The 18471-nt window shown below is 58.0% G+C and overlaps 2 protein-coding genes across 6 annotated transcripts; both read left to right on the top strand.

Moving 5' to 3' along the window:
- The first annotated feature begins 2839 nt into the window (after window positions 1-2839).
- On the top strand, window positions 2840-9688 carry RENBP (renin binding protein). Of its 2 annotated transcripts, XM_068962208.1 has the most exons (11): window positions 2840-2912; window positions 3202-3311; window positions 3479-3554; window positions 3727-3802; window positions 4000-4172; window positions 5497-5721; window positions 6420-6501; window positions 6729-6904; window positions 7425-7556; window positions 9378-9465; window positions 9555-9688. In XM_068962208.1, exons 1-11 carry the CDS (start codon window positions 2886-2888, stop codon window positions 9686-9688), a joined length of 1299 nt encoding a protein of 432 aa, XP_068818309.1. In that variant the 5' UTR covers window positions 2840-2885. The 2 variants fall into 2 exon arrangements, with proteins under 2 accessions (XP_068818309.1, XP_068818310.1); XM_068962209.1 differs by lacking the exon at window positions 2840-2912 and having other exon boundaries at window positions 3184-3311.
- A 297-nt stretch (window positions 9689-9985) lies between these two features.
- Window positions 9986-14659, top strand: NAA10 (N-alpha-acetyltransferase 10, NatA catalytic subunit). 4 transcript variants are annotated; one of them, XM_068962385.1, is made up of 8 exons: window positions 9986-10150; window positions 10621-10719; window positions 11134-11174; window positions 12146-12191; window positions 12274-12389; window positions 12583-12627; window positions 13712-13796; window positions 14341-14659. In XM_068962385.1, the coding sequence occupies exons 1-8, from the start codon at window positions 10130-10132 to the stop codon at window positions 14575-14577; spliced, it is 690 nt and encodes a 229-aa protein (XP_068818486.1). In that variant the 5' UTR covers window positions 9986-10129; the 3' UTR covers window positions 14578-14659. The 4 variants fall into 4 exon arrangements, with proteins under 4 accessions (XP_068818486.1, XP_068818485.1, XP_068818488.1 ...); XM_068962384.1 differs by having other exon boundaries at window positions 11134-11192; XM_068962387.1 differs by lacking the exon at window positions 10621-10719 and having other exon boundaries at window positions 11134-11192.
- Window positions 14660-18471: the final 3812 nt, after the last annotated feature.

Below are 18471 nucleotides of genomic sequence, written 5' to 3'. Positions count from 1 at the left end.
TCCGGGACTCTCATGGGAGGAGGCAGGAAGCTGGGCCCTGCAGGGCTCACAAACCACCCTCCTCCGTCCAGGAGATTTTTGCTCCCAGAATTGTGCTTCCCATCACCTCCGACAGCTCAAAAGTTGTGCTATGAGCTGTGGCCTTGGCAGCGAGCTGGTCTAGGACTGGGTTGCCCCTGGAAGATCCCATGATGGCAGCCAGAATGCAGGGCACAGGCCAAAGGGGCTCACTGAACAGCTGCTGTTGACTCCCTGTGTGGAGGCCATGTCACCTCCTCTCACTAGAGGACAGGGGACAACCACCACACTCCTTGGACTGAGAGCTCACAGCCCCCAGGACAGACCAGCATCACCGGAGGGATGCCCCTGTGGTCAGGGGATGCTGCTGGAGTAACTCCCAGCCTGGCTTTTTGTGCACATGGGCCAGGGTCCCCAACTAAACAATCGCACTGTTGGGTTGCGGTGCCAAGGCTAAGATGGTGGTGTACCCAGGGGCAGGCAGGAAGCATCAGTCCTCAGTGCCAACCAGGACAAAGGGCCAAAAAAACCAAGTGGGGTGGCCAGGGTGTCTGGCCACCTTGGTGCCAGACAGTACAGAGAGGACCCGTGAGGGTACTGCCCCACTGACACGGATGGGTCTCAGACACTCCTTTGGTACCAAAATCCAGCAGGTAGGGATAGAAAGTGGTCGACGCAGTTTGGGAAAAAAACTAGAGACAGAATTCAAGTTTTCAAGATGGGACTGGGGGACTCAAGACCTCAGATCAAGCGCCCTGTTTCTCGGAGCCACATCACGTTTATTTAGTGTCTTGGCAAACAAATTATCTGTTGTGCTCCAATGAAGTCAGCCTCCTGAGTCCCCGGTCATGTCTCCCATTTTATTGATTACCTTAAACTATCTCTGTTATTTTCTTGTACAAGGGGTATCACCTAGCTGGAGGTCACAGACCCGCATATGCCTCGGGAAAACATCTTGGCGTGTGCACAAGCAGCCTTGTGAACTTGCGCTGACCCAGCATTCCAAGGTCCACACTATGTTTCTCCTTAGCTTAGCAGGGCATGACGACCCCAACTCATCAACCCAATGTACTTTTATTTGGATTATGCTGTATTGCTATATTTTATTCTTTGCCCATGGGGTTTTCCTCGTGACTTAGAGCAACAGGTGGCTATTAACCCCTGCACCTCTCCACTCAGGGCACACCATGGCACCTCACCCCAGCACATGCTCCTCTGTTGGAATCATGGAGTCTTGTGAGTATGGGGTCCTGTCAGTCCCTCGCCATGCCAGCTCTGACCTGACTCAGAGCCCAGGCACCTCATCCCTTTGGGGGGCCCGTGGGGGGTGGTGGTGGCAGGCAGAGGCCCAGGCACACGTCCTTCAGGCTACAGCAGGGGGGGCAATGTCCAGGGGTGGGAGGACGTGGGCCAACGGTGGGGCGGAGAGTCCACCTGAGGGACTCCAGAGAGAAGTCACGGGGTGAGGAGCACCACCCGCTTTTACCTCAGGGTTGGCCCATGACTCGACGGCCATGCCTGAGGCAGGAACCTCAGAACCTTCCCCGGAGCAAGGCTAATCCTTGGCTAGGCATGTTACAGGAAGGCAGGGGAAGGCTGGGTGGAAGGGACACGCCAGGAATAATGACAGGCATCTGCAGCTGGGCGGCTGATACCAAGCCAGCTGAGCCCCCAGCCGGGAAACCCCCCCCGCCCAAGCATGAGGTTATATGGGGGACACACCGCGGCTGCAGGGCGCACTTACCTGCAGGGCGCCCACGGTCTTGTCGGGACAAGCACACAGCATGCCAGGCTCCTGTCCCTGGGCTGTACAGATGAGGCAGAGGCCCAGTTACATCTTCGGCAAACAGGGCGCCCCCCCCCCCCCCGAAGCCCAAGCTTCCCCAAGCCCCCAGTGGGAGCTCAGGGTCCCGGAAACGGTCCCTCCACATAATTCTTCCATTGGCTGGGCAAGAAGAGGAAGTTTGACCCGCCTTCTTCGGAGCACCCAACGTAATCTGACAGTCCAGAAAGGCAGACTGGGTGCTGGAAGACCTGGAGAACTCCGACTCTGAGGACCTTGCTCTTCACTTGCACGGTTCCCGCCTGACTGTCGAGTGGCATCTCTGGGGTGAAGAGGTCAGGGGCTGTGGATTCCACAGAGAGAGGACTTGCCCGCCCTGTGGTGTCACAGGTCAGCGGGGCCTCAGTGTTCAGCCATTTCCAGCTATCTCTTCTCTTGGACTTCCCTGGTGGTTCAGATGGTAAAGAGTCTGCCTGTGATGCTGGAGACCTGGGTTCGATCCCTGGGTTGGGAAGATCCCCTGGAGAAGGGAATGGCAACCCACTCCAGTGTTCTGGCCTGGAGATTCCCATAGACGTAGGAGCCTGGCGGGCTACAGTCCATGGGGTCCCCAAGAGTCAGAAGCGACTTCACTGTCACTTTTTCTTCTCCTGGACACCTGGACTCATGCTCTGCCCTACCCTGCCCTGCCCCGGAGGGGCCCCCCTCAGGCGGGGAGACGTGGCTGGAGGAGGGAAGACGGCCCTGAGTTCACTCTTTCCTCCCCCCTTCTACCCCAATCCCAGAACGTCCTGCCAACTCACCCAGCACTTCCCACCAGGAGGGCATTGAATGGAGGGCGCCCAGCAGCGGAGCTCCAGCGGCCTCAGCCTCCCTGCGGGAGTAGGGGGTGGGGTCCGCCCGGGGGCATGGCCTGAGGGTGGGCGTGGCCGTGAGCCAGCCAAGCCCCGCCCCCGCTGCAGGCTCGGCCCCCGGGCCGGGCGGAACCTGGGGGGTAGAGGTGGGTGGTGCTAGGCTGGGTCAGCTGAGTGACAGTCACGCGACAGCACTCCGCTCCGTGTGGCTTCCTGGAAGACAAGGAGTGATGAGCCGGGGTCTCCGAGTGTGGCAGGCCAGTGCTCGGCGGCCCGGGGAAGGGGCGCGGGCTGGGGGTGGTCGGTGTTGTCCTGGAGAAGGCCGTCCAGGATGGGGGGCGGGGACGGGGGGTTCAGTCCCGGGGCCCATCTTGGTCAGGAGGGCAGATCTGCCCCGGGGGGACGTGGGGGGGGGGTTTCCCCAGGCTCCGAGTCAGGCAGCCCTAGGGGGCCACTCGAGCCTGGGGTGACCTGCGGCCCCGGGGAGTCCACCGACGGGACGGGAAGGCCTCTGGGGGAGCCGTGTCTTCAAGTCTCTCTCCACAGGACATGGAGAAGGAGCAAGAGAAGCTGCGGGCCTGGCAGGAGCGCGTGGCGCGCGAGCTGGATCGCGTGGTGGCTTTCTGGCTGGATCATTCCCACGACCAGGAGCAGGGGTGCGCGCCTCGCCCTTCTGGGGGCCTTGGACTGGGTTTTTCTCTCCTCTGGAGCCCCTGCACCTCACTCTGGGCTGACTGCCATCTGTGGGGCACCACCCCCAGCCCCTAGGCCCCCTCACCACCCCCCCTACCGCGAACTCGGCTAACGCCAGCGTGTCCCGCAGGGGCTTCTTCACGTGCCTTGGCCGCGACGGGCGGGTGTACGATGACCTCAAGTACGTCTGGCTGCAGGGGAGGCAGGTATGGACGAGGCGTGCCCCAGGGCGCCCAGGACTGGAACCGGCGCGCTGGGTCCTGCCTGAGTTCGCACACTGGGCAGGGATCGCGGCTCACCGCCCTCCTTCCCAAGGCCCTGAGCACGGCGGCCCCCCACTTGAGCCACGACCCCTCCGCTCCCTCGCCCCCCACCTAGGTGTGGATGTACTGTCGCTTGTACCGCCAGTTTGAGCGCTTCCGCCGCCCGGAGCTTTTGAATGCAGCTAAAGCAGGTGCCCTCCCCTCCCAGTCCCCGTCTCCCCAGAAGCCACTCCCGGTGATCCCGGTAGCCGCGCGGTGCTCCCAGTTGCCTGCTTGCCAGCCGGCTCTGGAAGCCCCCCAAGGACGCTGGGTGCCCACCGATGGGGAGGTAGGCGCCGCTGGGGCACCCCCATCGCGCCTTCCAGTGTGACACCTTCCTGACCACCAGGTGGCGAGTTTTTGCTGCGTTATGCCCAAGTGGCACCTCCTGCAAAGAAATGTGCCTTTGTGCTGACCAGGGACGGCCGCCCAGTCAAGGTGCAGCGGACCATCTTCAGCGAGTGTTTTTACACCATGGCCATGAACGAGCTGTGGAGGGTGACTGGGGATGCGCGGTACCAGGTGCGGGGGAGGATGGGCACACTGTACATCTCCGTGCCCTCACTTTCACTGGCTCCTGGTGCCTGGGTGCGGGCCAGATCTGTCCTTAACATCAGTCCTTTCTCTGGGCCCGCAGGGCCCGGGGCTGCCAGTCACACCCACTGTTACTGCTGTTATTGTCACTATGTGTCCTCCCTCCCCTAGAGGCCCTCCCCCAACAACCCCCACAGGGGCCCTGGGCACCGTTCAGTTCAGTTAAGTCACTCAGTTGTGTCCAACTCTTTGCAACCCCATGGACTGCAGCACGCCAGGCCTCCCTGTCCATCACCAACTTCCAGAGTTTACTCAAACTCATCCATCGAGTCAGTGATGCCATCCAACCATCCCCTCCTGTGTCGTCCCCCTCTCCTCCCGCCTTCAATCTTTCCCAGCATCAGGGTATTTTCCGATGGGTCAGTTCTTCGCATCAGGTGGCCAAAAGTACTGGAGTTTCAGCTTCAGGATCAGTCCTTCTAATGAATATTCAGGACTGATTTTCTTTAGGATGGGCACAGAGATGTTACCAAACCAGACTTGGGCCCATGTGCGGTGAAGGCAATCCACTGACACCAGGTGGTGGGGAAGGAAAGTGCAGCATTTATTCCAAAGGGACAGGGTAGGTCCTACTCAAAACAGCTTTCAGAGAAGGGTTTAGGGCAAAATCAAGGAGGAGGTCGCAGAGCTTAGGAACATTCTTCTGATTGGCTGGTGGTGAGATAACCAGGAGGGAGTTACATGATCTACTTTCTGGTTCCAGTGGTCTGGGCTCTATGTGCCAGTGGGCAGCATGTACTTAAGTTCTTCCCCATGGTGGGTGTTTTAGTTATGTACAAAACAGCTCGAGGATACAACTCAGGATTTTATTTATGGCTCTTGGGGAAGACTTTAGTCTAAACTTTTGTTTTGTCTTGCTTATCTGTTTTCCTTTGTTTCTGCATTTCCTCACTTATTTGATTAAATGTGCTCCTTGGAACTTGGAAAGGCCTAGGAGGCTAACGCTTTTCAACAAACAAGAGGTGGGGGACCCTGGGGGATCAACTGCCCTCGCCCATCCCGGCTCTGCAGGGTCTTGTTCAGAGGGACCAGCCCGGCTGGGAGGGTGCTCCTCCCTGGCCCCCTCATCTTTCAAAGCTGACCTCACTGCCTGGGCACGGTCTGTAGCCCCCAGCCTGGGAGCCCTAGCACCCAGCCCAGGGCCAGGCCTTGGCAGGAGTATCCTAGGAGCTCAGCCCAAGGGACCTGGGTGGACCAGACTGGATGGGGTGCAGCCTCAGCTTGGGTCTCCCCTCACCGCCCCCACTCCCAGAACGAAGCCATGGAGATGATGGATCAGATCGTGAGCTGGGTGCGGGAGGACCCCTCTGGGCTGGGCCGGCCCCAGCTCCCTGGGGCCCCGGCCTCGGAGTCCATGGCGGTGCCCATGATGCTGCTCAACCTGGTGGAGCAGCTCGGGGAGGCAGACGAGGAGTTGGCAGGCATCTCCGCGGAGCTGGGGGACTGGTGCGCTCAGAGGATTCTGCAACATGTGCAGGTGGGGGCAGGAGGCAGATGCCGGCTGCCAGACCAGTCATGGGGGGCTGGGGCACAGAGTGACCCCCATTCCCCACCCCCAGGCCCACACCCACCCCCAAGCTTAGTCATCTCCAATTCTTTGTGACCCTATGGACTATAGCCCGCCAGGCTCCTTGGTCCATGGGGATTCTCCCAGGCCAGAATACTGGAGTGGGTTGCTATGCCCTCCTCCAGGGGATCTTCCCCACCCAGGGATCGAACCCAGGTCTGCTGTGCTTTGCAGGCAGATTCTTTACCATCTGAGCCACCAGGGAAGCCCACTCATGAGCTGGGGGTCTATTTTACAGATGGGGAGATACAGGGAGGTGTGGCCCAGAACCCTTGGAAAGGGTGGGGGAGGCCCCCGGGGAGCCAGGTTGGGGTGAGGGCAGGAGGGTGGGGTCCAGACACCCAGGCCCATCAGGGAGCACGAAACCCAGACCCAGCTTCCTCCCAGGCCTCTGGACAGCCAGGTCGGCCCAATCTCAGTCCCCCCACCCCGTTCAGTGTCTTCTGGGGCCCAGGCCCAAAGCAAGTTCCAGACCCTTGGGAGTGAATCAGCTCCTCCTCAAAATCCCCTTGCCCACTCCCGCCAGCCCACCCAAGCCTGCAGATGAGGAGGGAGGGGATGGAGGGGGTTGCTGAGTGCTGAACCCCCTTCTGCACCTCCCTCTGCAGAGGGGTGGGCAGGCTGTGCTGGAGAACGTGTCAGAGGATGGTGAGGAACTCTCAGGCTGCTTGGGGAGACACCAGAACCCAGGTGAGGGGTGGGGTGGGCTTCAGATGTGGGGACTGCCTGCCTCCCTCCACACTGGGCACTGAGGACCAGGCAGAGAAGCAGAGATGGGCCTGCCATGCTGGGGGGCATGGCTCAGAGCAGCCCCCACTGCTGGCAAGAGAGGAAGGGAGTCAGCACAGAGCGCAGGGGGCTGGAGCCCCCTACCTGGGGGAGACCACGCTACCTGCCTTACCCTGAGCCCTCACCAGGCCACGCGCTGGAGGCTGGCTGGTTCCTGCTCCGTTATGCCATCCGGAGAGGTGATGCCAAACTTCAAGCCCACGTGATTGACAAGTTCCTACTGTTGCCTTTCCACTCTGGATGGGACCCTGAGCATGGTGGCCTCTTCTACTTCCAGGATGCTGATGGCCTCTGCCCCACCCAGGTGGGAATGTGCCCAGGGCTGTCCTCAACCCATTTCACAGAGTGGGGGGCCCAGGAGACCCCAGTGGTCCTCAAGCTCACGCACACAAGGAGACACGTGTCCCTCTGTCTTGGAAAGGCTCGCTGGGTGATTCTAAGCCATCAGCAGCGGGGGCAGATTTGGTCCCTTACGCCTGTGTGATTATGCCTTGATCCCACTGAGGTCCACAGAAGGTGGCTGAGTTGGCCACTGGCAGGAGCTGACTGTCCAAGGGGCTCTAGACAGACCGATGAGACAGCCAGGGTTTGGATTCCAGGGCTTAAGGGGAGCCTGGCCCAGCCCTGCCCTTCTGGCTCAAGAAGCTAGTGCCAATCTGCCAGGCGGTCAAGGCCTCCATAGACGTCCATGTCACAATGAAGCTCCAAGTGCCTGGGCCAGATGGAGTCTTAGCCAGGGCCTGAGTGATGGGGGTGACCTTCCTGCTGAGAGGGGTGGTGGAGGGTGGGACACAGGCTTCCAGATGCCTCCTCTCTGCTCCCAGCTGGAGTGGGCCATGAAGCTCTGGTGGCCACACAGTGAAGCCATGATCGCCTTCCTCATGGGCTACAGTGAGACTGGGGACCCTGCCTTGCTGCGCATCTTCTACCAGGTGGCCGAGTACACCTTCCACCGGGTAAGTTCTGCTTCCTGGTCTCAGCAAAGGTGTGGAGACTGCAGACTGGGTGGGGAGGGCAAGTCTTCTTGCACATCCCCTGCTTGCCCCTCAGCAGACATGGAGGTCCCAGCCCCAATACCCTCTGTTGAGTCAACAGAGCAGCCCCTTCCCCACTGGAGCTCACATTTTGCTGGCAGTGACTGACCATAAACAAGTAAACAAGCAAACGGAGATGGGGATGAGAGCTCTGGGAAATACAGCAAAGTCAGGGGGCTGCAGGCGGGGCTGATGGGAAGGAAAAAAGCTAGAAGGGGTGCTCAGCAAAGAGGGGTCAACCTGACTCCGGGGTTCACAGGTGCTGGGGCTTCGGAAGGGGAGGCCATAGGGCCCCGGGCCAAGGCAGGGAGGTGGCGCGGTGGCTGTCATCCTGGCCAGTGAGTGGGGGCCTGACCCGGGGTGGAAGATGCAACAGGAGCAGGGCTCAGAGTCTGGTTGAGTGGGAGGAGTATGGACTGGCCACAAGTGTTTGGGTGTCATAAGGATATAGATGATATATACTGCGAGCCACAAGGCAAGGTGAGCTTTGAGGACAGAAAGAAAAGAGAAGAAGGAATAGGAGGGCCCAGCAAAGGAGACAAGAATCAGTTGTGAGGCAGGAGGGGAGCCAGGGACCCCCCTCCACTAGAGGCCCGAGTGCAATGAGTGGAGTGATGACCTGTGCCAGCCATGGCTGAGAGGCACCTTGGGGGTTGAGCCTGAATGAAGGAAAATTCCCAATGTGTTTTGAAAGCCACAACTCTCTCCATCAGTAAACCCAAGTATAGGAGGGATTACAACAGGGGGTCTTACTTGGTGGTCTGTGGGTTTTGCGACCTGGGAGAAAATTCTGTCTTTCTTTAGGCTGACCTCTAACTGAAATCCAGTATTCGCTTCCATCATGAATGAAAGCAGAGTGGTATTAGCAGTGTCTGACTTCGTCACCAGTAGACATCCCAAATGTGTTCACGTTATATTGTAGTTCGAGGGGCATCTCCCAGTATCACACACACTCATCATCACTTCCAAATACAACAGTCACAAGACCCGGGGTGATATATGTTAATATTGAATGCATTCAAAAGAACCTGTGTTCGAGGCCATTGGTGTTAACTGCATAAAGTGAAATTTAAGGAATAAATTGTCAAGAAAGAGAGATGGCCATCGAACAATCAGGAAACTTATAAACAGATCAGTCATTATGCACTGATCATCATAACAGAAGACAGGAAATTCAGGCATCCACAGAAACAGTTCAATCTGTCCATGTCAGATCAAATAGTTGAATAATGTGAGGACATGAGCAGTGTCACTGGAAAGATAGAATGAATAGATACAGAACTAGTGTTACCTGCTATGAAGAGGAGTAGACCTATTCACAGGTCAACATTTAAAAAGACATTTTGATAGTGGACTTCAGTGTCACTGACTTCTTCCACAGTCCTTCTGAGAAGGGATTCCACTCAGGTCTCTATCTGGGGAGGAAAGAGAAGGGTCTAGGCCAGGGCTCCGGAGTCTACCTTGGAGCATCTGCAAGGAACTGTGGGCAAGAGAGAAGAAAGGAATTTGGAATGGGTCAACACAGCTGCTGGGCAGGGTCAGGCTTCAAGGGGCTCCAAGGGAGAGGGAGATGTATTTGGGACCTGTGACAAGCAAGGCTGGAGTCCGTTCAGTGCTAGATATCTACAATCTCATCAACTGGAAGACAGGCCTGTGAAGCAGAGAACAGGAACTCAAAGGGAATCATCTGTTACAAATTTACATGACCTGCCGGCGCTGCCTGTCACTGCCTTGTTATTGCAGTTTCGCGATCCAGAGTACGGGGAATGGTTTGGCTACTTAAACCGAGACGGGAAGGTCGCCCTCACTATCAAGGGGGGTCCTTTCAAAGGTGAGTGGGGGACAGGGCGAGGCCTCAGGGGCTCAGGGCACTTCGCTGCCCCTAGCCCTCCCAACCCGCTGTCTCGCCTCTCCCCGTAGGCTGCTTCCACGTGCCGCGGTGCCTGGCCATGTGCGAGGAGATGCTGAACGACCTGCTGAGTCGCCTCGCTCCGGCCTCGGCCCTCAGCGCCCGGTCTCCGCCCGCTGGTCCCGCCCCCCCAGGCGCAGAATAAAACGAAGCCCGTTACACTGTCTGTGTGTGTGAGTTTCCGTGGGGTCGCGGGAGGTGGGGAACGCCCGCCGCCTTCGGCTGGAGGGCACCTGCTCTCCCGGCCAGTGACCCACCCGGAGTGCTGGAACCTCCCACCTTGCCAAAGAGGCCCGCCCCGCGCCCGGGCTTGCCCAGCCATTGGCCCGCCCCACATAGAGACCCCGCCCCGCCCTTGGAGCTCCCTGCGCATTAGCCGAGCACCCAGGAGGGTGGGTCCGGCAGCGCGCCACTTCCGTCCGGTGGACGGGCCAGGCGCGCACCGCCTCTTCCGCCACCGCCCCCGCGATCCCGGACCTAGCTCCAGCCCTAGCCGTGGCCTGGCAGCCCCGGTGTCGCTCTGAAGCGCGGCGGCAGCTGACTGCGCGTTCACGACCCGCTGGGAGCTGCGAGTCCCGCCGCCGTTATGAACATCCGCAATGCGAGGGTGAGGAGCCGGGGCCGGAGACGGTCCGCGCCGCGTGGGAGCCAGGCCCAGTGGCCGCGTGCGCATGCTCCCGAGGGGCCCGGCCGAGCCCCAGGGCCGGCCGCCTGAAGCGCCTGCGGCCGCCCGGCACAAAGCAGTGAAGGCTACCGTTCCCGTGGGGTTGGCCCTCCCCACAGATGAGGCCAGGGGTTCAAAGCCGGGGCTGCGAACCCCTTCTTTCGGGGATGTCGGGGCTCTGTGGGATGGTGTTGGGGAGCTTCCTAGCGCTCACGTCCGTTCCTGGAACAGTCAAGTTTTTGCCTGGCGGCCCTGGGCCAGGACTGTGCAGAGACAGATAGTCCCAGCTCCCGCCCAGGTCTGGGGGTGGGGATGGGGGTTCGGTGAGTAGACAACGAGCAGCGCTCCAACAGAACCGAGGCCTACTTAGTGCAGCCCCAGGCTTGACCGCGTTCCACTGCCCTCCCTCGCAGCCAGAGGACCTGATGAACATGCAACATTGTAACCTCCTGTGCCTGCCTGAGAACTACCAGATGAAATACTATTTCTACCATGGCCTCTCCTGGCCCCAGGTGGGCGGCCGTTGAATTTGGGGACTGGGTCAAGGAAGTCAGAATTCCCACCCTGGGTTGGCTGAGACCATGAAGAGTCCCAGGGGGGCGCCTGGGTGAAGGAGGCCCTGGGTGTTGGCTTCATCTGGGGTGGCTGGGGGTGGAAAGGAGGTGCCTGAAGATGGGAGATGAACAGGGCCAACCTAGGAGCAGAATTACCACCTGTCTGCCCACCTCTTCCTGGTTAAGAACAAGGGGCATGGGAAAACAAGGCCACCTTGCCTGGAGGTCAGGAGCTGTCACTGAACTCCACCCTGGGCTGCTGTCCATCATGGCCAGGGCGAGAGACAGGCGGTGGGGCCAGATGTCCGCTAAGGGCTCCTCCAGCTCTGATAGAAACTTGTTTCCTGCCTCCTCTTTCCTCCTGTCTTCCAGCTCTCGTACATCGCTGAGGATGAGAATGGGAAGATCGTGGGGTACGTCCTGGCCAAAATGTGAGTCACCAGAGGCAGAGAGACAAGACTGGTGCCTGACCTGCGGGTTGGGGAGGAGGGACACCAACATTTGCACATGCTTGATGGAGCCTGCCTGGGTTGGGTTCTTTTTTTTTTTTCTTTTTGAAGTGAATAGACTGTTCTTTAGTTCAGTTTGAGCTTTAAAGGAAATGTGAGTTTAAAATACACACCCCTCTCACATAACTCCTTCCCTGTCTTCCCTGGTTGCCTCTCTTACTAATATCTCCTGGTACATCTGTTACAGTATTTCTACATCATTATTAAAGTCCATAGTTCACAGTAAGTTTCATTCTTGGAGTCATATGGACAAATGTATAACAACATGTGTTCACTACTATAGTATCACACAGAGTAGTCTTACTGCCTGCCGAGTTTTCCGTACTCCACCTGTTCATCCCTCCTCTCTCCCCAGGGAACCACTGATCTCTTTACTGTCTCCATAGTTTTACCTTTTCCAGAACATCCCATGATTAGAATCATACAGTGTGTGGGCTTCCCAGGTGGCTCAGTGGTAAAGAATCTGCCTGCCAGTGCAAGAGACACAGGTTCAATCCCTGGGTGGGGAAGATCCCCTGGAGGAGGAAATGGCAACCCACTCCAGTACTCTTGCCTGGAGAATCTCCATGGACAAAGGAGCCTGGCGGGCTACTGTCCATGGGGTCGCAAAGAGTCAGACATGACTGACTGCATACGTACCTCAACATACAGTGTAGCCATTTCAGACTGCCTCTCAGTTATATGCATTGAAGTTTCCTCCATGTCTTTTCCTGGCTTGATAACTCCCTTCTTTTTAGCACTGAATAGTGTTCCATTGATACTGCACATGTTTTTTGTCTGCTGTCTGGGGTCTGGAGAGCCCTGACTCTCTCCCCTACCCTGGGTCTGGGGGCACTGTGAGGTTCGCTCCTAGCCTCTCTTTCTTCTTGATCTAGGGAAGAAGACCCAGACGACGTGCCCCATGGACATATCACCTCGCTGGTGCGTAGGACCTCCCCCTAGACTCTAGTGGGTGTGGAAGTTAGTTGGAGCCCCCTCTGAGGTCCCACTTTTCTGCCCCTAGGCTGTTAAGCGTTCCCACCGGCGTCTTGGCCTGGCTCAAAAGCTGATGGACCAGGCCTCCCGAGCCATGATCGAGAACTTCAATGCCAAATATGTCTCCCTGCATGTCAGGAAGAGGTGGAGGCCGGGGTCAAAGGAAGGGGGGTGGGGGCTACTGTCTTGATACGGGTCCTGGGCTGCCTTGGCTTTTGGAGAAGACTCCAGAGGTGGGATTCGTGGGGAGGGGGGCTGGGAGGATGGGCAGGGCCTGGACGTGTTGTCCCTGTCTGGCCTGGTTTGTAGAGCTCAGCACTGCCTTGTTCCCCTACAGTAACCGGGCAGCTCTGCACCTCTATTCCAACACACTCAACTTTCAGTAAGTAAATCTAGATGTTTCTAATGGGACAGTCCCCAGGTCTGGCTTGCCCAGGTGGCTGAGATGGGCTGAGCTACCTTCTAGGCATGAGGGTGGGCAGCAGCTGGAGCTAGGGACAGGCTTTGGCCTCCACTCGGAGACAGTGACACCCACCTGTTACCGTCTGTTTGAGACGTGTTGTGGGCCTAGAGGACATTTAGTGTTTCAGGGTGGGCAGAAGAGGACTACCTGCTGCTGGTGGGGGCCAGGTGAAGGGCAGCATGGTGAAGGGATTCAGAAGTAGAGACAAGGACCCAGGACAGGAACAGGACTGAGAGTGACCAGGCACCTAGAAGCATCTCAGCAGAACCAGAAGAAAGGGTAAACCTAAGCATATTGGCGCAGGAAGGGTGCAGCAGAGGGGTCTAGAGCCCTGGGTGTCCTAGTGGGTGAGAGCAGTCCGCTCAGTGTGCCCAGCACAGGACACAGAGAGCCTGGCCAGGAACTGCCCTGCCCAGGGCGTTGTGGTGAAAGCTGCTGGGATGGGCTGTTTGTGGAGAGGCCACTGAGACAGCCTTAGCTTCAGCTTGCTTAAGGAAGGGAAGGACCTACGGGCTGGGCATCTGAGGATCTTTGACCTGGATGCAGACGCCCCTGTTGGTTGACAGTTCCCGGGTCTGAAGGCTGGCAGGGCCTTTCTGGGCCATCCAAGAACACCAAGAACAGAGGCTACAGCACCACCCCCCGCCGTTTCCAACTGTTCGGCATGGGAGCCAGCCAGCCATGCATGCCCAGGAAATGACAGGGAACTGGGCAAGGAGGGGGAGGGTACTGCCACATGCAGGACCCGCGGTTCCCAGAAAACCACAGAAACAGATCCTTGGGAGCCAGGTTAGAGATGAGGTGGGGGGTGGCAGAATGCCAAGGGTGGGAGGGAGTCCAGCTTACTGTCAGAGAAAGCAGACAGAAGGCCACGTCGGAAATGTCTCCAAAGGGCCTCTGGGGGGCACTGACACCCCGTCCCACTGGCAGATGGCACCAGAGGGTGGAGGAGAATTGCCCCCAACTCGGTTTCTTCTCCTCCTCTCCACCCCCCCGCCCCCAGGATCAGTGAAGTGGAACCCAAATACTACGCTGACGGGGAAGATGCATACGCCATGAAGCGGGACCTCACCCAGATGGCCGATGAGGTGAGTCCAGTGGTGCCAGGTCCACCGGCCCCAAGCAGGCTGAGTAGGGTGGCCTGAGGGAGTTGGAGATGTCCTGGTCCTCTTCACCTCAGCTGACAGGTGGGGAGCCAGACCTTGGCAGGGCTCTAAAGAAGGCTCTCATTGGGCCAAGGCTCCGTTTTCTGAGAAGCCTATCTTGACCAGAGGCAGCTGTGACAGGACAGTCTGGACGTGCTGAGGCGTGGGGCTGGGGATGGCTGCAGCCGGCTCCAAGGCTGAGGAGACAGGGTTCTGCCCAAGGCTCCACGGGGGCCAGGGCCATTCAGAGGGCTCCACAGCAGCCGTGTGAGGGTGTGTGAACACCTCCACTTTACTGCAGAGGAAACAGGCCCAGAGGGGGCAGTTGCCAGGACTAGCCCTGGGTCTCCCAATGCAGTCCTGTGTTTTCTGCCCTGCCTGCCCCCCCAACAAGGGACCAGAAATGGGCAGTGGGAGCAGGGCCTCATGGTCTAGAGACTTAGGCCCTGTCTCCTTCCTCCTGCCTCTCCCGGGCTTCTGGTGGCAGCTGAGGCGGCACCTGGAGCTGAAGGAGAAGGGCAGGCACGTGGTGCTGGGCTCCATCGAGAACAAGATGGAAGGCAAGGGCAACTCGCTTCCAAGCTCAGGGGAGGCCTGTCGTGAGGAAAAGGGCCTGGTTGCGGAGGACAGCGGTGGCGACAGCAAGGACCTAAGCGAGGTCAGCGAGACCACAGAGAGCACTGATGTTAAGGACAGCTCAGAGGCCTCTGACTCGGCTTCCTAGAGCCCGCACCTGCTCCCCTCCCTGTCCTGGCCCACCCATCCCATCCTCACAGCAAGAGGTTTCACAATAAACTTCACCCAGTGGCCTTGGGGAGTTCACGTATGCGAGTGTGCACCTTCTGGGTGATGTGTGGATGCCCTGCTCCGGCTCTTGTGTTCCTCTGGATGTGGACCTCACAGCCTTTTGGCACAGTGCGTCCTGCAAGCCCTCCTAGAAGGGAAGAGCTTTGTCAGGGCTTTGGAGAGGTCTGATGGCTTGGAGCTGTCTTTGGGTCTCGGGTGGTTGGGGAAAGAAACCCTGGAGTTCTGGAAGCCTTCTGAGCCTTGCTGTGCTGCTGCCCTGCCATGCTCCAGATGTGGGAGTCCAGCTGTTCCATTGACCTTATCTACCATCTCAGTAGTGGCCCAACCAGCTCCCTAGTTCCCCAAGCCCTGGCAAGTGTCCTTGATTCCTCCCTCCCCTGCAAACTAACAGATCCACCAATTCTGTGCATTTGATCACCGTGATACCCCTTGAATCTCCTTCCTAACGGTTTTAGATTCACAGAGGTGAGCAGATAGTACAGGGTTTCCGTGGATGCACGCCTCACCCCTCCAGTTTCAACTATTAATAACATTTTGACCTTTTTTCTTTTTATTTTAATTGGAGGGTAATTACTTCATTAGTAATAACTTTGTATTCTTACATTTGACCCAATACTGATACATTATTAACTATAGTCCTGCTGCTGCTAAGTCGCTTCAGCCGTGTCCGACTCTGTGCGACCCCATAGACAGCAGCCCACCAGGCTCCGCTGCCCCTGGGATTCTCCAGGCAAGAACACTGGAGTGGGTTGCCATTTCCTTCTCCAATGCATGAAAGTGAACCGTGGAAGTGAAGTCGCTCAGTGGTGTCCGACTCTAGTCCAGGGTTTACATTTCCTTCTGCGTTGTACACTCTGGATTTTGACAAATAACATCATGTCATTTCATGCAGAATAGAAGCCTAAAATTTGCTCTAGTACCTTTCATCCCTACCATTCCCTCCGACTGCATCACCATTGTTTGCTGCCCCTCCTCCCTGGGCGGGCTGCCTGGGCCGCCCACCTCCCAGCGGAGCTCAACACTCCTTAGCTGTCACTACCTTATGCCCCTGCTACCGCAGATGGCACATTGCTCTCCTGCTACGCTGAATACGCTACCAAGGGTTGGAGCTCCTGTCTCTCTCTGGCTGGTGCCTGCCACGTGATCGACAGGCAGCCGGGTAGGCGGAGACCAGTGGGCGGGTCGGGAATTGGAAAACGCGCCTGCGCGGGCCTGTGCGCCGCCGCCGGCTCCTGGGCCCGCGAGGGGAAGGGAGGCCGTGTTCTGATTGACTCAAATTTCTGCCTCGCCCCACCTTCCGCGCCCCGCGTCAGTCCCTTTAGATTCACCTACGGAGCCGGCTTCGTTCCCAGGCTCTGATTGGTCCGGCGGCGGCTGGGCCGGGCTCCGCTCGGAGGGCGGGGCGGGGCGAGCGGTGGAGCATGCGCACTACCTCGACCGCGCCCCAGTGCAGGCTGGCGGGAGCCGGCAGAGGCTCTCACGGCGCTTGCGGGCCTTTTACTTCCTGCCTCTTCTGACTAGCGCTCTGCCCCTCCTCCAGCGCCATGCGGCCCAGGGGGCAGGTTGAAGCTCGGCCGCCCTTAGGCGGTCGGGTTTCCTGAGCGGAGGCGGGAGCTGCGGCGAGGGCGGAGGGCAAAGAGGGAAGCCGCAGGCCCGGGTGACCCTTGGGGCCCAGCACTTCCTCCGCCTCTGCAGGGCTCGCCTCTGGAGCAGCCCCTTCAGGGCCATCGTGCCGACCTGAGGCCAGAAGGCTGGGGGTGGAAAAGCAGGAACGCCTGCCCTGTAGCCTTGGGACTGTGGATGGGTTCCGGGGACGTTTTCCCTGGCATGAGCCTATACACCGAGGTGCACAACCTGACATGGGCACCTGGTAACAGCCTCGGCACCGATCTCATCTCCCTCTGGTCCATTCTCCGCGTAGCAGACCTGACCCCGCCCCCGCCCGGACCAAGTATTCACTCGCCAACCGGTTTAGCAAGCTCTCACAGATCTGGTCCTGCATAGATCTGGTCCTGCCCTTCTGAGCAGTTTAGATCCTCCGAAGTGGAGAAATAGAGCTGAGGATAGAGCAGGCAGTACGGCGTTAAATGCCAAAGAAAAGTTTGGCCAGTACTAGTGACCATCACTTCATGGGAAATAGATGGGGAAACTTTATTTTTGGGGGCTCCAAAATCACTGCAGATGGTGATTGCACCCATGAAATTAAAAGACGCTTACTCCTTGGAAGGAAAGTTATGACCCACCTAGACAGCATATTCAAAAGCAGAGACATTACTTTGCCAACAAAGGTCCATCTAGTCAAGGCTATGGTTTTTCCAGTGGTCATGTATGGATGTGAGAGTTGGACTGTGAAGAAAGCTGAGCGCTGAAGAATTGATGCTTTTAAACTGTGGTGTTGGAGAAGACTCTTGCAAGTCCCTTGGACTGCAAGGAGATCCAACCAGTCCATCCTAAAGGAGACCAGTCCTGGGTGTTCATTGGAGGGACTGATGCTGAGGCTGAAACTCCAATACTTTGGCCACCTCATGCGAAGAGTTGCCTCACTGGAAAAGACCCTGATGCTGGGAGGGATTAGGGGCAGGAGGAGAAGGGGACGACAGAGGATGAGATGGCTGGATGGCATCACTGACTCAGTGCACATGAGTTTGGGTGAACTCTGGGAGTTGGTGATGGACAGGGAGGCCTGGCATGCTGCGATTCATGGGTTCACAAAGAGTTGGAGACGACTGAGCGACTGAACTGAAATGAGTGACTCAAAAGTTTTACACCAGTGGCTGAATGGGGCATCACGTGGGTATTTCTGGAGTGATAAAGCAAAAGGACAGAAGGAGAGTAGGGGCTGAGGCCAGTTCAGCAGCCGTTTCTTGTGGGCTTGAGCCCTGTGCCTGGCTCTGCTGAATGGGGGAGGGACTTTGGGGAACCAGTCAGGGATCAGATAGAGGGAAAGGGGCAAGATGTGTTCCATCTAGCTCCCAGGTCCCAAAGCCCCAGTCCCTGGTACACACACTTTACCTTAGAGAAGGGCCTAGACACGGGGGTGGGGGGCAGGGAGCTGAGAAGGTATGTTTTCCCCTTCTGGGCAAGAGAACTGTGCACAGTTGAAAGCCAGGAAGTACCTGTGCAAAGTCCTCTCCCTTGCAAAGCTGCAGGTCAAGGTCACATGTGCTCACATTTGCACAGAGCCTGACTTTGACTTCCATGCAAACACATGCCTGGACCCCTTGCACAAGTGCCCACAGGTTCCCCTTGCCTGGGCACCACCCCAAAGCTTAAATACCTTTGCCACCCTTGTCACCATCTGTGTACCCCAGGGATTTCTCTAACACGGTTGTCTACTCCACCTTGTCTACCTGCTAACTGCATCCTGCCTTAGTATACCAGAGAAAAGCTGTTGCCCTCTGACTTTGAGTTGCTAGAGAGATGTGAAGCATCCCTAGATAAGAGAAGCCGCAAGCTGCCCCCCGGGCTCAGTAAGGCACTGTTCTAAGGGTGCAGGAAGAGGGCTACCCCTCCCCAGCCCCCCAGGCTTAAGACAGAGCAGGTGTGAGGTGCAGGGGAAAGGAGACAGAAGAGTGTCTTCCGGTAGCAGGAAGTGGTAACCACCTATGGGGAAACAAGGCTGGTTCCTCTCTATAGGGCTGAACAGAAGGGGAACCTTAGCCTAGCCCTGCCCTCTGTCCCTGCCTCCACCCCACCATGCGGCCTGGAGGGCCCAAGGGCAGGTTCTGGTCTCCCCTGCTGATCTTCCTTCCCCCCCGGCTCTCCTAGTGTTGGGAAGGGTGGGCCCCATCGGATGTCCTGGAGGTCTGGG

The sequence above is a fragment of the Capricornis sumatraensis genome, chromosome X (assembly GCF_032405125.1).
Source record: "Capricornis sumatraensis isolate serow.1 chromosome X, serow.2, whole genome shotgun sequence".
In the NCBI taxonomy this organism is placed as follows: domain Eukaryota; kingdom Metazoa; phylum Chordata; class Mammalia; order Artiodactyla; family Bovidae; genus Capricornis; species Capricornis sumatraensis.
The sequence above is the reverse complement of the archived record's forward strand: the minus strand, read 5'-3'. Positions and strand labels throughout refer to the sequence as shown.

What these genes read in the sequence shown, in the direction of transcription:
- RENBP (XM_068962208.1), top strand. Translation starts at nt 2,886, where the DNA reads ATGAGCCGGGGTCTCCGAGTGTGGCAG. An exon ending in GGATTCTGCAACATGTGCAG is followed by an intron (nt 5,722 to 6,419) that starts GTGGGGGCAGGA and finishes CTCCCTCTGCAG; the next exon opens with AGGGGTGGGCAGGCTGTGCT. An exon ending in GGGGAGACACCAGAACCCAG is followed by an intron (nt 6,502 to 6,728) that starts GTGAGGGGTGGG and finishes AGCCCTCACCAG; the next exon opens with GCCACGCGCTGGAGGCTGGC.
- NAA10 (XM_068962384.1), top strand. Translation starts at nt 10,130, where the DNA reads ATGAACATCCGCAATGCGAGG. An exon ending in TCCCTGCATGTCAGGAAGAG is followed by an intron (nt 12,390 to 12,582) that starts GTGGAGGCCGGG and finishes GTTCCCCTACAG; the next exon opens with TAACCGGGCAGCTCTGCACC. An exon ending in TCACCCAGATGGCCGATGAG is followed by an intron (nt 13,797 to 14,340) that starts GTGAGTCCAGTG and finishes TTCTGGTGGCAG; the next exon opens with CTGAGGCGGCACCTGGAGCT.